Source organism: Melospiza georgiana, chromosome 22 (genome assembly GCF_028018845.1).
Source record: "Melospiza georgiana isolate bMelGeo1 chromosome 22, bMelGeo1.pri, whole genome shotgun sequence".
NCBI lineage: Eukaryota > Metazoa > Chordata > Aves > Passeriformes > Passerellidae > Melospiza > Melospiza georgiana.
In genome coordinates, this window is record NC_080451.1 from 6286156 (window position 1) to 6303165 (window position 17010).

The 17010-nt window shown below is 42.1% G+C and overlaps 1 protein-coding gene across 1 annotated transcript; it reads right to left on the reverse strand.

Annotated features, from left to right (window-relative positions):
* Positions 1 to 382: 382 nt before the first annotated feature.
* Positions 383 to 16263, reverse strand: EXOSC10 (exosome component 10). The gene is made up of 25 exons (XM_058039309.1): positions 16114 to 16263; positions 14477 to 14613; positions 13811 to 13934; positions 13189 to 13293; positions 12619 to 12784; positions 11787 to 11898; positions 11439 to 11514; positions 11191 to 11301; positions 10597 to 10740; positions 10038 to 10228; positions 9137 to 9293; positions 8422 to 8570; positions 8096 to 8146; positions 7305 to 7416; positions 6558 to 6608; positions 5957 to 6035; positions 5672 to 5793; positions 5267 to 5362; positions 4573 to 4647; positions 4050 to 4137; positions 3851 to 3924; positions 3120 to 3300; positions 2591 to 2652; positions 1845 to 1918; positions 383 to 1265 (listed from the first exon to the last, which is right to left on the reverse strand). The coding sequence occupies exons 1-25, from the start codon at positions 16240 to 16242 to the stop codon at positions 1235 to 1237; spliced, it is 2697 nt and encodes an 898-aa protein (XP_057895292.1). The 5' UTR covers positions 16243 to 16263; the 3' UTR covers positions 383 to 1234.
* Positions 16264 to 17010: the final 747 nt, after the last annotated feature.

The window sequence follows — 17010 nt, forward strand, 5'->3', positions numbered from 1 at the left end:
GAGGTGCAGAGAAATGCACCAAGGTTCTACTGAGAGTAGTTCTCCAACCAGGTTACACAAATACCTCCAACAGCTGCTGCACAAGAGTAAAACAACCTCACAGTAGAGGACTCCAGTGCTACAACTGCACAGGCACAACCAAGTGAATAAAGCATGCATGTAGTTGCCAGTCACTTCCATTAAAGACATTTTAAAAACGTTTTGCAATTCATAAAGGGAAAACAGAAAAAGACTAAAATTAGGATCATCCTTGAAATGTCACTTTCCTTGGAATTTAAAGTAGAGGATTTAAACCACAGATTTTAATATTCCCTGGACTGATAGGGCTTTTGCAATTTCTTCAAGTTAAAGAAATAACAAGAACTGGTAAAGCTGACAAGGAAGGAATTGGCAGCCCCTGCAAATCCACTTGGAGACAATTGCTGTTTGACTGCCCCTTTACAAAAACATTCTCCAATATTCAGCCATGCAAGCAGATTTTATAAGAAAGAGACTGTTCTACCATTACAATGCTTGGTCAGCACTGTTCACACTAAGATACCTAAGGAGAAAAACCCCTCCTATGTTCCTTCCACTTCTTATTTCCCAGAAACAGGGAAAAAGATTGAAAACAAATTAAATCTCAAGTCTCCTCATAGTCTTTGTTTTACAAAGTCCTGTTAAAATGTCAGAGGTCTTCATCAGAATAAACTGTCACTGACCCATCCAATACTGATGATACTGTTTCTGATACTCCTTTTACAAAAAGTAGTACAAATACAATCTTTCCATTAAAATACACCAACACTGTGAGGTAAACACTCTCTTTTTCTGTATTAGCTTCTTTTTTTCTGTATTACCTTGTATTGTAAGAGATGAGCTGTGCAGTTCAATTTGTAAGCAAGGTCTATCATGAAAGACACTCTGGCCTCATTTCCTTCTCTGAACTGCTGGGTTTGAGCTCCAAGAAGTGACAAGTTTGTGTTAGAGGACACAGGATAAACTTTCAAAATTATAAACAAAGCAACACTGCGAGTATAATTAGAAAAAAAAAAAAAAAAACCAACAATGTGAATATAACAAAAGTGACATCAATACAGATGTTTTTCCTTTTGGAAAAAAAAAGAATTTTAATGGTTTTAAAAACTTTCCTGTACAAAAAGTGATCAATGACTGGCATTTGCTTCCTCATGGTGGTAACACTTCTAATTACTGTTTCATTCAGCAGCAACTCCCACAGGTTCTGTAACAAAGATTATCTCTTTGGCCAGTGGTGTGTCGAACCCCTGCAAAAGAGTTTAAAAACCACTTTAATTATTGCAGTAAATTTACTCAAGATTGAAAACCAACCATGTTACAATGATTCTATCACGAGACGGCCCAGAGGCACAGAGTACCCTTCTCCCTCCAGTGCTGCCCTTACGTGGTGTTGCTCTCTTATGACAAAGTAACAAACAATAATCAAGCCCTGCAAGCTAAACACTAAGTATCTATCCACAATAAGAATGTTCATATTTGGCAGAACTCTTATTCCTCCCAAGCTAGGCAGATGTTCTCCACTTCCACCTATCTGATCAAAGCAAGCAACTCCCACACCCTCTAACACCAACTTTTACCTCAGCATTTCAAACCTTCCACCCAGTCATTGCATTAATCTAAATTTGTGCATTAATTGTCTTGCATTAATCCTAAATTGTTGGGGTTTTTTTTCCTTTTTTTGTTCTTTAAACTGATGTCAGGGTGTGATACAACCTCTTCCACTGAACATATGCTAAAGTTCCCACAGCAGTAGAGGACAATAGCTGAGGTTCTGGGGCAGGGGTGTGCAAACACTCCAGCTGGATGAGGACAGGATAAAACCCCACCTTTCAGCTTTCCCCACCAGGTAGGACATGCTCCGGTTTCCAGACTGTTGAAGCTTGTTAGTTCCAGCAAATTTCTGCACACAGAAACAAACAAACAAACAAATAAAACACCACCACAGTGAGGTTCCTCCCAAGTATATTCCATGTGCTGCCAGATCTTTTCAATTTCACAGAACTCTGCTCACTGACTTCCCTGTGCTGGTCACAGACTTCCCTAAATATGCATAAAAAGGCAGCACAAAAAATTGTGTCTGTTCATCAGCAAGCCATGGTTTGATTGTTTATGGGTTTTTTCTTCTTTTCAATCTCAATTAGCAATAACTTAAGTAAAAACTCTTTGAGACTGTTTCTAACAGCAGTACTTGGAGGGGTACATAAGCAGCATGCAAAACTGACATGCCCTGGAACCACTGGAATGCCTGTGATTTTTGAGGATTTAATGTGGAACTGGAATTTGTGGTGGTTTGCTGTGGTCCAAATCTCATGCTTGTGATGTATAGAGGCATAGGTGTGAGCAATGTATGGATAGGTGGGAAACAACAAGAGAATCTGAGGGACTCCAAGGAAGCTCCTCCTGAATGGGAAGAAATAATGAATAATGAACTTGGGATTGGAAGCTGCATTTCAGCAGCTGTTAGGGAACATTCTGCAGATGCACAAAATATCATCTGCCCTCCCAGAGAGCCCCTGGCTGGGTACATACAGTCACCCACATTTCTGTTCCCCTTTTCATGACAGGTCCATACCTTGCCTGTGTGAGCTTGCTTGGCAGGATCAAACTGTGGTGACTGTTTTGATTTGCTGCCTCCTAAGAGAGAGAGGGGAGAAGCTGTTATTAAAATTTTCTATAAAGAACAATGCATTCCCCACAGTGTTCCTCTGATAATATGGAGGTTTCACTACAGCCTCCCACACAGTAAAATGCAGAACAATCTTTTAAGGGCAGGAGATGTTTTTGAATAGTTCCTTTTTCACAAAGGAGTCAAATCTCCTTTGCCTCTTAGCCCCTGGCTCCAATTAAACAGATAAAAGAAAAGAAACAAAATCCAAATCCACAACCCACTTGGCCAATTATTTCAGGATATTGTTTCCAAATACAAGAGGAATACTAAAGTGCACATTCCTCAAGTCAATTTTTGGAACTATTTCCCCACTATAAGGTAAGTACATTGTGACAGTCTGTACTGCACTGGCACCCACACTCACACAGCCCTCTCAAGTCTCAGCTGGTAACATTTTCCAGTGTGCAGCACTCTAGAAGGGATCAGATCTTACCTGCAAACACCTTGAAGCTGGAATTGCTGTAATCAAAGGGGGTGAACTGCCTTAGTGCTTCCAGCTCCTCTGGCTGATGGGATTTTTTCTGCCGTTTCTTTTCCTGCATTGGCAGCTCTGCTCCTGTTTCTGCTCCTATTTCACTTGTGTCTCTCTCCTTCTTCCTATTAGCTTGTTCCTGCTATGGAAGCAACCCACAAAATAGAAAAAAGGGTAAGTTGAAGAAAGGAGAGTGAAACATCTCATTGGGCAAATTAACTGCCCCAAGGAGCCAGGCTTCAGTGACTGCTCTTGCCTTTGGCAATAATAGCTTGGGGAGAAATGTCTGTGCTCTTCCTGGGGCCTAAACTGCTATTTCATTGTTTTTGTACCTCACAGTAGAGAGTTCTATAAAAAGCTAAATTGTCATTTCACGGGATATGGGAAGCTGAGATCTGCTGTGGCCCCACTGGCATATTTGGGGGAACCTATGCAGAACAACTGAAGAGCCTTAAAGGAAGTGAGGAGCAGTGGAAAACATCCCCTGTGCACACCTGGAGGGATGGGATCATGTGCACAGCACAATTAGCAGGAGCCTGTTGTTACATCCAGGGCAGCACCACACAAAGGCTACTATCAATTATATTGATATTTATAAATATTCAGGTATTTCAGTTACAGGGCTCAGAGTTTCATTCTGAATTATAAGAGTCAAGATGAGCAATGGCTGGAGGAGGAATTCTAAGACATACCATGGCTTGCTGGCGAACAGATACAACATTCTGTGCTGGCTTTTTATTCAACTTTTGTGTCTGGGCAGGGGCAGCTATGGAGACAAAGAAGCATTACTGTAAAAAGCAGGAGTAAGTTAGCCAGGGGCTTAGAAAAAGCAAGCAAAGCAGTTTTGTATCAAGTCTCCAAACACACCAAGGAAGGGAAGAGTGGCTGTACCTGGCTGCTGGGCTGCTTTCTTATTGGTTTCATTCTTGGGCTTCTTCTGTCCTGGTGCCTGACTCACCAACTTCCATCGATTGCTGATCTGCAATGAAAAAATATTACCTGGAAACACTTTCTTTAAGGTTTCATGGCAAGGAATTGTTTATAAACTTGCTAACACTGGTGCTCATTTTGAGTACAAACGATCAAATTCAACTGTAAAAGAGATTAAGATCTGCTATACCATGTGAAGTAAAACCAAATGCTTTAAAAGTTCAAAGCTACAAACAAGCCTCAAAAACAAATGCACATATTTTCTGTAGAGTTTTCAGCTTTGACAGACAGGGACTATACAGCACAATGTCTCCAATCCCTGGTTCTTTGAGGATACAAATGTCACAGAAATATGTTAAGTTTCTCAAGAAGCATCCAAGGACAAAAAAAAAAAAATCTATATTGTTGAGGGTCCCAATGGAAAATAAACTACTTATTTGTTTCTTTTGTACTACTTGGCAGGAAATTTTAGCACCAGTCTTACTTCATAAATCTTTGATGATGGGTCAAACTTTGCAGATTGTGAGACATAGGCAGAATTCTCCTCTGGAGGTAGATACTGTGGAGAGGAAAAAAAAATTGCTTTAAACAGCATGTGACATTTAGCTCATTGCTAAAATGCTACTTGTTGTAAATCAGTGAGTTCATTTGAAGAAATATTCTACAGATAGAACACCTTGTGGAAAAAAAGAAGTCACCACAGCTACCAAGAGAAATACTAAAGAAAAAAATAACTAAAAACCCCTCCCCACAAAACCACAACACCCCCAACAGACCAACCAGCAACTGCACACCAGTAAAAATTTTGGTATTATTTTCTGGTAATCTACCACTCCAAATGTGTAATAGCATTCTATTGTTCTTCTGATTCATTACAAGAGTAGAATCAGCTTACTAATCCTAGCTATAAAGGACAGATGAAAAACCTGAAAAATCTAAAACTAGATTTAAAACCACAGTGAATGGTCTGTTTACTATGTAGAAAGACTTGTATCCAAGAGGTATTTTAATGTGTTTTGAAAACAATCCCACACATGTGTCTCTGCAGGGACAATCCCTGGATTCCTGTCAGAGAGCAGCAGCTGATGCTCTATCAAGCCCTTCTGATATGGCTGAAAACCAAGCTCAGGGCACCCTCTGCACTGGGTAATCTGAATCCCACTATCAGGAGCTTTTACCATTTTAAATGGATTTTCAAAGGACTCCATTATTAGCTGAGCTTTCCGCTGTGCAGTGGTCAAAGTCTTCTTATTTCCTTCGTTTTCATCACATTCCTTAAAAGAAAAGAAAAAAAGGAAGAAATATTAACACAAATATTCTTTTTGTTTGGCTACTGCCACTTCATGCCACGTTGCTTCTCACTCTGAAATTCTACTGAGAGCAGTGACCCTCCAGAGACATGGAGGAACCTTGCTGGCTTCCTAACCCATTTGTTTTGGTTAGGCCTGATGCCTGTCAAAAGTCAGCACCATTGCCATGCATCTCCATCTTATTTCTTTCAACACTTCCACACAGTTTTATCAGGTTATTAAATCTGTTTTTTAGTATTTCAATACTGACACTGTCACAAACATATTGCTTACACTGAATATGCTGACAGTGGTAGTAGCAACAAGACATGTTGATTCTGGCTGATTATCTTGAATATCCTTTGTCCTCTCACTGTCTGAAAAGAGACAAACATCTTCCAAAACCAGTGCAGGGTCTGCATGAAAAGGAGACAAAATTTTTATTAGAGTCTTGTGTATTTTACTGCTATTTTGTGTCATGAGGTTTCCCTGAAAGTTTTTTCAGGATTGCTTATTTTCCCCATGTCAAAGCTCCATCACTGCATTATTAGCACAGCTTTTAGGTTAACTCTAAATTACCTAAGGCAGAGTTATTCTGAAAATCTTCCATAGGAATCCGTGAGCTGTCATGTGGTCCAAAGAGGGCATTCTCCAGCTTCTGCAGAGAGATTCAAATTATAAACACCATTGATACACTATGATCTATTATTTTCACATACTGCAGAGACACTTTAATGAAAATTCAAAAAAAAAAAAGGGATGAAATTCAGAGATGGAATATTCTTAGTGTAGCTCATCTGGCATCAAAAGGCTACCTGTGCAAACACCCATGAGTTAATGAGATGCTGCACTTCATGTACATGACAAGAGAGGAGTCAGCCTTAGAAACTCATCTGAAACCTCTCTTACAGCTCAGTCAAAATATTCAACATACATGAAACTGTCCAGCAGCCAGAGTGTTTGCTGATGAAACCTTAAGTGCTGCTTTATGGTGGTTTGTAAAATAACAGTTAACAACTGGTAATATTATGAATCTGGCACAGATAAGTACCATTTAGCTAAAGCAGAGAAACTTGTAAAATGGATGAGAGAAGCAATTTACTAGCAGGTAGAATTTGGATACATTTGTTTCCAAGTTTAAGGCTTAAGACACAAAGTAAAAATACAATGCAAACAATACCTCAGGGTTGGGCAGAGGTGCTCTCTTCCTGACTGCTGAAGTCATCTCAGACTAGAATGGGAGAGAAAGGTCAGTCACTTAAAAGCCCTGTTTCTTCTAGACTGGCCACCTTATCAATGTTTTCATCACATTTATTACAAGCTAGCAGGATAATAAAATTACTTTCTTCTTGTCCTGCAGTATTTGCACTTGGCTATACATTCAAACACCTCACACAGAGAGGGCACATTCTTGCTCACATGTTTTTTTTTACTATGGATGAAAGCTGTATTAATATCAACATGCTCCTGATATATTTTAACTAATTAATTTCTTACACCTAAGCTGGTTCTTTTGCCTAGCATCTGCTGATATATTTTAACTAATTAATTTCTTACACCTAGGTTGGTTCTTTTGCCTCACCATAGCTGTAAAATATTTATGAGTCCATTTACATGGCCAGCAAATTCCACAAGGTGCAGTTCTTCCTCACACAGGCAAATGTGATGTACAGTATATGACAAACCACATTCTGTTCAAGGAGTGTCTGTTCATTTACTGCTCCACTTTTCCAGGAAACTACACTGTGTGTAAGCCACTACACAGCAGACAGGCAAGAAGTTCCAACACATCTTTCTGTTCTACTACAAAATTCAGTGTTCAAAAAGCAAATTTCAGCATACACATCATCACAGGTCACCATTCAGCTCCAGGCCTGGCTTAGGGATGCCAGTGATTAGTTTCCTGTGTGGTACAAGCTACTCCTACCTTGAGAAGAGGCATCTCTCGAGCCTGCTGAATGAGCAGATGCAATTCATTAACCTGCTGCCGAACAAGGGGTGGGACAGGGTTACAGCAAGCAATGATACCCTGGCATTCTCTGCAGAGAGAGGAGGAAAATTCAGTGTGCTGTATTCATGGCTGGTATGTTGGCATTTGCATTCAAAGGATATAACCACTATCCTGACTGTGACAGAGCAAGACAAGGCAGATTAATCTCTGTGATGAAATTCTGCACCAGGTTTGTGCAGATGAGGAGAAGCCATCAAGTCAGCTCTCCTCCTCATCATTTCATTCAGTATTCACCTATGAAAGCTGAGCCAGGCAGCAGACCTGCCTTTAAAGATGTATTTTGTTTTTATTCTCAAGTATGGTTGTTAGGTGATGAGTGCCAAATGTTTGAGGAAAATATTGTATAAATTGGGTGTTTTAAGGGATCTGTCCCTTGCCATCCCCATTCTTTAGGAACTGCAATAAAAATCCAAATTGGGGGCACTCACCCCTCTCTTGCTCTGTAAAAGTGAAGGAATCTCAGAGGGAATGTGTAACACAGAGCAATGCAAAGGAATGTGGTTTATTAGTGCAATACAATCCAAGTGATGTATCCCAGACATCTGAAGCCTTCTGAAGGAGTACTGCTATTTATTTCTCTTCCACACTGAACAGCTATAGAGAAAAGCTGGAAGGAAGGGATCAACTGCAGAAATAATTACACACTTGGAAGTGACTTGCTGGATATTAAGATCAAGTAAAACTCCTTCAGTGTGAACAAAACTTACTTGGGCAGCTCCTCTGCAATCTTCAACAGCATATGGTTTGGTAGCACATACCTACAACACAAAGAGGTGGTATGAATGTAACAGAATGTTAAAAACAATTAAAAACACCTTCAAAGTCCACAACTCTGCCCCCATTACAAGGTCTGACATGAAGAAATAATTTAAAAAGAAAAGAAACATAACAGAACTTCTGTGTAACAAGCAGCCTGATGTAGTACAGTAATTTCCAGAGGTAACAAAGTTGTCCCATCTCAGGGGTGGAAGGGGCATAATCCAAGATATTTACTAAAGCATTAAGTCAGTGTTCATAACAAAAGACTTCCTACCCTGTGCTCTCATCCTCTTGCCGGGCTATCTTGTCTCTCCATGCAAACAGCAGCCTGAATGCTGCCAGCTGTTGGGTATCAAGGTGCTTTTTCTGCCTCCTGTAGAGATCAAGGTAGGATTCATCTGTAAAGAGGGGCTTGATGTATTTCTGGATAGGAAAAAAAGAAGCACTTGTGAGCTTTCTGTTTTGCCTCTCTCAGACATAGAATCTCACACGGACATCAGGGGACTAAATTCACTCAGGTACAATGTGTCTTTACTAAATTCACTCAGGTACAATGTGTCTTTGAGCTTTTTATCCTAAACTATTGGTAGGAGCCTATTCCTGAAAAACACACATCTCATTCATTGTCAGGGGAAATCCACCCTCATCAAAATCAGGAGCAGCTTTACTATCATCAAGCTTTACTACATCACACAAAGTGTTTTCCACAGGCACCATATAGTTGTCTATGAATGCAGCTCCATGAGGCTTTGAACTTCTAGGAACATCCAGCAGAACCAGAAGTGTAACAAATCTCTTAGAAAAGACACACCCGAATGCATTGTGAGGCCAAGGAATACTAACATTCAAAAAAGAGCAGGAAGGCATCTGAGTCCAAGGACCATAACTGGTGAAAGTGACTGCACATGACTGAGAGTACATGCAGATGTTTTCAGACACACAAAAAGACATAGAATAGGTGCAGGTAATCAAAGCAGGTGAAGCCTTACCTTTAGGCAGATGTCCCTGCTGCGCTGCCACACAACCTGCAGCTGTGTGGGCTGCTCCTTCCCTCTCTCCCACAGCAGCTCCCTCACTTTATCATAGATGTAGAGCAGGTAGTGAGTGTCCTCACGGGCATACCGGATCATTTCTTCTGGCAAAGGGCTACAAAAAGAGCCAGAATTACACCAACATATTTCAGCTGTCCTGCCAAACTGTTACTTTTCTCTTAAAACTGTTACTTTTCTCTTAAAGAAACTGTTAGTTTTCTCTTAAAAGGCATATTAGGGTAAAATGCATATGAAACATGCCAAGAGCTAACATGGAAAATCTGTTTTGGTACTGCAGGATTGGTTAGGGACCAGCAGTAAAATGCTGTGCACTGTCCAGTTCACATCCTTGTTTGTGTGCTGGAGAGCAGGATTGATGTGTAGCTAAATCATGTGGCACAACTGCTTGCTATGGTATTTGTCATAGCTCTCTTCTCTCTGCAGAGCCTGCAGAAGTAGACTTGAGATCTCTGAGGTGTGCAGGGTGCACCTGCATAGTCAAGATCACTGCTCCAACACCATCTGCTCTGCCTTGCACAGGTGATTAAATGTTTTTGTGGGGGCACTAGAGGAGCAAATACTGTCTCTGTAACACTGTAGTGATTAAGAACTGTTCCTAAGAAGTGGGCTTCCAGATTTTCATTACTTCATCTTTGAAGATCTTTCCAAAAAGACCTAATTTAATTTAAAAAAAGTGGGAAAATGTAATATTCAAAAACTTTGGGCACAGCCAGGTAAATGCTGTGCTCATTCAATTTGAGACTAACCCATAATTTTTCCAGCAAGAAGAAGCTCTAGCAATGCAAACAAGGAGAAGTGCTACCTTGCAGCTCCAGCCCATCTGAGGGTCAGTTTTTACCGTATTCTCCAGTCAGCCAGCTGGTATTTCTTGTCAGCATCTACATTGCAATACAGCTTCAGCAAGTGATCCAAAGAATGTCTGCCAAGATTGAGGAGACGAGCAGCTTGGTGAGTATCAAACACATTCACCAAGTACAGACCAAAGTCTCTTTGCAGCCATTCCACATCTGAATCAGCACCATGAAGGACCTTGAAAAGCATAAAAATTTGGGGATGATATGAAGAACATTTCTACTTCAGGCTGGTAGTGCTGTGCTTTCACTTGTGTGTCTAGATTTTTTTTCTCTGTTTTTTATTGTTAAGTATAGAACTACTAAATAAGTACATTTGGCAAGCAATTCACTACTAACATCAAGGAAACAGGCTCCTGAACAAATTATAGTGAAAGCAGAATCAAGTGATCAAGACCGAGCATACAGTGTAGTTTTAATTATAAGAAAGTTTAAATCGAGTGATCAAAACCGAGCACACAGTGTGATTTTAACTGTAAGAAAGCTTAAACTAAAACAATAATAATAATATTTTTTTAAAAAAATCTGGTGAATCTTGCAGCTGACCTTCACAATTGCAGGGTCTGTGAAGGTCTCATTGAGGATGCTCATGTCACTGCGCAGTTCCAGTGTATCAATGATGAAATCTTCTGTTCGGGTGGAAATCTGCATCAGACACGTCAAGCCAAGGAAGGTTCTGTAGGAGTGGTGCTGGTAACAGGGAAGAGAGATGGAAGCTGGGATTCATTACAGAAACAATACTATAAAATAAATAAATACTATAAAATAAAATGGCATTCTAAATGAGGGAAGAAAGAGCAACAAGACCTCTTTGAGAAAAAAAGACGCTGGATGAACAAACTTTCTCTTTGCAGTGACTATGATGACATTAAAAAAACAAGGATTAATTGAAAGAAGATCAAATTCACTAAGAAGTGCACAGGCAGCCCTGCCATTGGAAAACTTCTAATACTGACACAGTTTAATTCAACCTTATAGATAATTTCAGACAGATATTATGTCAGGAACTGTCTTTTCATATCAGGGAGTACAAAACCCAGGAGAAAACCACCCCCCACCCCACCATGAGAAGAATATAATGGTCTCCTAGCTCCTAAAAGTACATGTGTAACTTCTAAATATAAAATGCAACTGGATTACCTCTAAGTCCAAGGCAAATTCTTTACAAGTCATAAGCTTTTCATTTAGTTCTACCAGCTCATCCAGTGTGGTGATAAAATGACAGGGTGTTTCCTCAATGGGCCTGTACATCTGGCAGAGCAAATGAATTAGGCATGGCACATTCACTGTCAACTCCCAATCCCAACCTCCACCCTCAAACATGAAATTTGTCAAGTATGGCTTTAAATGTACTATATCTGTAGTTTAAAATTAAAGTGGGCACCAACCTGGAGTTCAGGTTTCTTGAGAACTTCATCTGGTGGAGAAAAATGCTCCAGTTCATACTGGTAAGGGTGAGCAAACCTGTGGAAATTAGGAAGAGACACACAGAGACTAAATTCCAGTCCTCTTTATGAGGACAGAGCACAGAGGCTTTGAGAGCTATGGCTGTTTCCCTATTCTGTCTCTTTTAAAGCAGATTAATGTAACTGCAGAGGTCTAAAGCAAATCACATACAATGTAGTGTGGCCACAAACACATGCAGAACTGTTATACATGATGAGCATCAGCACAATCTGAGCACACAGGTTCACCCAGGGGACTCCAAGCACCTTGCTGGCAGGTTAGTTTCTTACATGTCTTGCTCAGTTTTCTGCGTCCTCTGCTGATGTATGAAGTCTGCCAAAGCAGCTGGCACATCCAAGTCCTCAGGGCGCTCCTTTCTCTGCCGTCCACTTTTTGTGAGGGCTGAACAACCAATATGGAATAACTGGACTAGGTCCCCCACACAACATGTTCTCAGCCTACTACTATCTCCCCCTCCACCCACCACAAGAGTTTACAAAGTATCAAAAACCTTAATTTTAGTGCTGCTGCTTTTGCTGTCATTTTGTACCTGAAATAACAACTCAGTTACTTGGCTGTTTTTAGGAAGACACGAGGTGGTTTTGGCTTAAAAGCTTGGATAGAAATTGAAAAATCTTCAGTAAAATTTTTCAATCATTCCTGGTTACTGAAAGTACAACTGCAGCAGTGCAGAATACAGATGAACTGGCAGCAGCAGAATGTATTCCTGACAGCTTTGATAAAGCACCAGAACCAAAGGTAGATGTCCTCATATACATACTGCAGCTCATCCATCTGAAAGAATATCTGTAGAGCCAACTAGTCTAATCAAGACTTCTCATGCAAAAGTGACTTTCATGCATGTTCAAGGTGGTAAAAAGCAGCAGCAGATTATCTGTTTGGAACAGATTATTTGCTGTATACCAGCAAGAAGATGCTGTTTGCTGATCTACCCTGTCATGACAGATATGGAAACAACAGTGTCACCAAGATCACTACACCCAAATGTTCAACATCTCTTGCTACTTGTTTTTATAGTCTGTGATTTCTCCTCTAGACTGTGAGGGCAGGTTTGTGTCAAATACTTGCAACAAATTACTCCCCCAAAAATAAACCCCTTACCTTCAGGCAAAGGCTTCAAAGCATTTGGTTTGATATAAATTTTAGGTACAAAGGGAGTGTTGGAATTGTCAATCTTTTCACGAAACTTCAGCTGCGGTCGAGAAATATTCTTGGCATGAAGCAGTCGGAATGTTTCAGACTGAGATCTTTTGTGGTATTCTCCTGCCTATTAAAAAAAAAAAAAAAAACAGAGGTAAAACCAATATGATTTACTAGACATTGTTTTCCTCAGAGGAGGAAAACAATTCAGAGGAGTTATATCCCGCATTTCAAACTGAGTAACTTTTTTTTAGTAAGGAAAAAAAGTTGGGACTCAAGATCCTAAATTCATAGGCACAGGTAAGGCTGTTGAGCATGTGAAACTGGAATGGCAATTGAAAGCATAAAGATTTCAGAACCAACTTTGAATGAATAGGAAAAAGAGAAAAGGAGAGAGGTACTTAGAATGTGTGAAAAAACATGAGGGAACATTTAACTACTCAACTCCACTGGAGAACTGGTAGAACAGCTGGGAGAACAGCTGGGAGAACAGCTGAGCTAACACAGCCAAACTGAGCATGGGGGCCTCACCTTACGGTTCCAGCTGGAAACAATCATCTGTGGGGGCTGTAACCCAGCTGGCAGGACTGACTGCTGGTTTCTATTCACTCCTGATGCTTCATCCAATAAAATACTCTAAAATCCAGAAAAACAATGTGAAGCACCTGTTAAATCACCACACTTAGACACTCTAGTCAGACTGAGTAAAGAAAATCATGTAGGCAGGTATCTCCATAGCCATCTCCCCCAAATTCTGTGCAACGCAAGACAGACAAACATGGGAGGAGTATGTTGAAGATCAGGGGGAAGAGTTTGCTCAGAGAAGCACTCTCAAATATACAGACATGTTCTCAGGCTGTGAGGATTTTATGTCAAACTGCATTTAGTTTCCTCACACACCCCATATTACCTTCCCACCCCTTGGCTCTCCTACCTTAGCTGCTGTGATCTCTGGCCTGGCATTTGGAAGGGTTTTTAAAATAAAAAGGGAATACACTTGGGGTTTTTAAAATAAAAAGGGAATATATAAAATTGAGGAAATAGTGGCTAATTGTGGAAACTGTGCCACTGAAGTTCTTGCAACAAAAAAAAAAAGAAAACTTGTGGCAACAGAACACTTTTTAAGAACCACATCCAGAAATAATTTGCTTACCACTCTTTCAAGAATGACATCATTGGAGTCAACCAGCATATCAAATTTATCTTCCAGCCCTGTCACTTTGCTGGAATCTTGCATGAGGCTCCGGCAGCCGTGGTACTGCATCACCTGGCTCATGCTTGCAAGAGAACAGAAAAGCTGTCAGCAATCTGAATGCAGGCTATCTAAACATTAAAACATCCAGTTCTCTTACAGTTTCTTACACTTTAAAGAACTCAAATTACAGTTTCTACGCTTTACAGTTCTACACTCTATAGTGTCTACTCTTACAGTTTCTACGCTTTAAAGAAGTCAAATTATAGATATCATCACATGAAAAGAAATCAAATTATAGATATCATCACATGAGCAGTAAAAGAAAAAGCAACTATACAGTATTAAAGTGTTAGAATTAGGTTCTCACAAACACGACTTTTAAAATGGACAGACTAATGTGTTCAGTATCAGGTGCTCCTCTCTGCACAGCTCCTCATGGCAATATAACGAAATGCCCTCTTTAAGCTTGCCACTTCAGCTGCCAAGTGCTAGAGAAGCAGCTAAAACTGGATGTATGAAACAAACCACCTCTTTAACATGTTTGAAGGTGCCAAAGAAGGGGCTGCCCTCTGGTTTGGCCTGCCAGCTGCCAGCAGCAGCCCCGAGGTGCAGCGGGGCCCTTACCAGCGGAGCAGGCGGTCGCTCTGGGTGCTGCAGTAGGCGCGGAACCCAGGGAAGCTGCAGTAGAAATCGTACTCGTCCCCAGGCTGGGGGAGCCCGTTGGATGCCTTTGTTGCAGCCACCACTGTGCCCAGAGCATACTGTGAAAGAACAACGTTATCAGCTTTTTGTCAGTGTTTTGTTTGTGTTTACTCAGGATACTCTTTGATAGAAATGCGCTTTGCCTGGTTGGTTGGAACTGCGTGGTTCTAATGTGTGGTTTTGCACTAGGAGTAACTTCACATAGTTATTTAGGGTGAAAAATGCATGTATTTTATGATTGGCTTTTTGCAAATATTCAAATGAATATTATATGTCTTGTGTTAGAAAGTAATGCTGGATTAATTCCTTTAAGTACTATGTTAAATATAGTTTTAGGTTATAACAAAATGTTAAAGTAGAAATTATGCTATGTAAGATACTTTTTTTAAAGAAAGGACTCGCAGCAAGATAGCAGCCACAGGACACCTGAATCTTTCAGAGAAAAAGAATGTATTGCTCCATTATCAGAAGAAATGAACTTCTTCCCACCTCAAAGGCACTGTTAGGATTCAGAGGAAGAAGTTGATGATGACCAGACAGAATCCTGTGTTTGAATGGAATTTATGCATCATGGATGAGGTGTATGAATATGCAACAGGCTGTTGCTTTTAAGGGTTAATCCTCTGTTAACGTGGGTCCTTTTTTGGGCTCATGCTGCCCAGAAAAAGGTACCCGGCCATCCCTAACTCTTTGTCTTTATTGCCTCATATTGTCCTAATTCAAATTGTCCAAATTATTATTACTCTAATTGTATTACTATTTTTATAACCATTTTATTACTATTAAACTTTAAAAAAAATTTAAAAAAAAGGATTGCCGCTTTTCACGTTTAGATAGCTTTAAATAATGAAAGTCCAAAAACTTCATTATAGAACTACTACTGATCATCCTCCAGTGATCAGGCACTGAGAGGCTCCCCAGGGAATGGTCATGGCCCCAAGGCTGCCAGAGCTCCAAGAGCTTTAGGAAAATCCTCTCAGGCACAAGGTCGGATTGTAGAGGTGTCTGTGCAGAGCCAGGAGCTGGACTCCTGGAAGATCCTTGTGGGAGCCTTCCAACTAAGAGTATTCTACAGTTCTAAAGCAGCAGGAACGCAGATAATTACTTTATTACTCTAACTAAACACCCCAAATCCCTGCAACGCTTCCTATTTGTGATCTGGCAGCCATTCCCTCTCCGGCATCAGCATCGTGCACAGGTAAAACACACGGGGGCTAACGCTGCCATTTATAAGGCATGGGACAATTCTCATCGCGACAAGCCCTCACGAGGGTCCCCATTCCCCGGCATTTCCAGGAACCCCCGGTGGCTGACAAGGCCAGGGCCCGACCCAGGCCGGTAACAGGTCCCGATACACCCCTCTGGCCCCCGCAGCCGCCGGCCTGGCCCACACCCTCCTCCTGCCATTGGGGACACCCTACAGGTGCCTCCCGCTCCGGCTGGGATCCCCACGCGGCCCCCGCGGGACAGGACTACAGCTCCCGGCATGGCCCGAGCGCACACGGCACGCCGGGAGCGGTAGTGCCCCGCCCGCCCTCCCTGCCCCTCTCCCACCGCACCTTGACGAAGGCGTCGGGGCTGTCGAAGCCGGGCATGGCCGACATGGTGCTGCTTCCCTCCGTGCCCGCGGGCATCCTGGAGCTGCCCGCCTGCCCCGCCGGGCTCCCCTCACGGCCGGCTGCCGCCATGTTGACGCGCGGCGCTGTCGCGAGAATCGGGCGCAGTCGCGAGAGCGCAGCGCTGGCGGCCGGAAGGGGGAGCGGAGGAGAGCGGGGAGCGCACGCGCCCCCAGCGGCAGGACGGGGCAGGACAGCCCCGTGTGGGATGGGAGGAAGGCGCTGAGGGGAGCCCTGAGGGGAGCCCTGAAGGCCGCCCGGGCTGCGGTGCGGCACATTCGGCCTTTTCCCAAATAAACACCCAGCACCAGAAGGGAAGGGACCCAGAGGGATCATCAACTCTTGGACATCCCGACAATCCCACCTGAGAACGTTGTCCAAATGCTCCTGGAGTTCTGGCAGCCTTGGGCAGTGCCCATTCCCTGGGGAGCCTGTTCAGTGCCCCACCACCCTCCGGAGAAAGAACCTTTTCACCTTTTCCTGATGTCCAGCCTAAAACTCCCCTGACACAGCTCCAGCCCTTCCCTGGTCCTGTCCCTGTCACCACAGAGCAAAGATCAATGTGTGCTCATCCTCTTCCCCTCAGGAGGAAGATCCAGACTGCCATCAGTCTCCGCTCAGTCTCCTCCAGGCTGAACAGACCAAGGACCGTCAGTGGTTCCTCTTCCCATCTTTGTGTCCCTTCTTTGTACATTCTAAGGGCTTAAAAATCTTTCTTATATTGTGTCCTTGATAGCCACACCAATGCGCAGAAAGGGGCAAGGGCCAATACCCAAATTTGTGACTGCCACCTGCCCATTTCCCATTTTTGCAGTGCAGCATTTGCACAAGCAGCTGGGG

Bases quoted from the DNA above. Each gene is read 5' to 3' on its own strand.
- EXOSC10 (XM_058039309.1), bottom strand. From the start codon at position 16,242: ATGGCGGCAGCCGGCCGTGAGGGGAGCCCGGCGGGGCAGGCGGGCAGC. The intron at 6,036-6,557 runs GTATTGTTTGCA...ATCTCTCTGCAG, and splicing joins CACCTCTGCCCAACCCTGAG to AAGCTGGAGAATGCCCTCTT. The intron at 3,925-4,049 runs GTACAGCCACTC...TTGTCTCCATAG, and splicing joins GAAAGCAGCCCAGCAGCCAG to CTGCCCCTGCCCAGACACAA.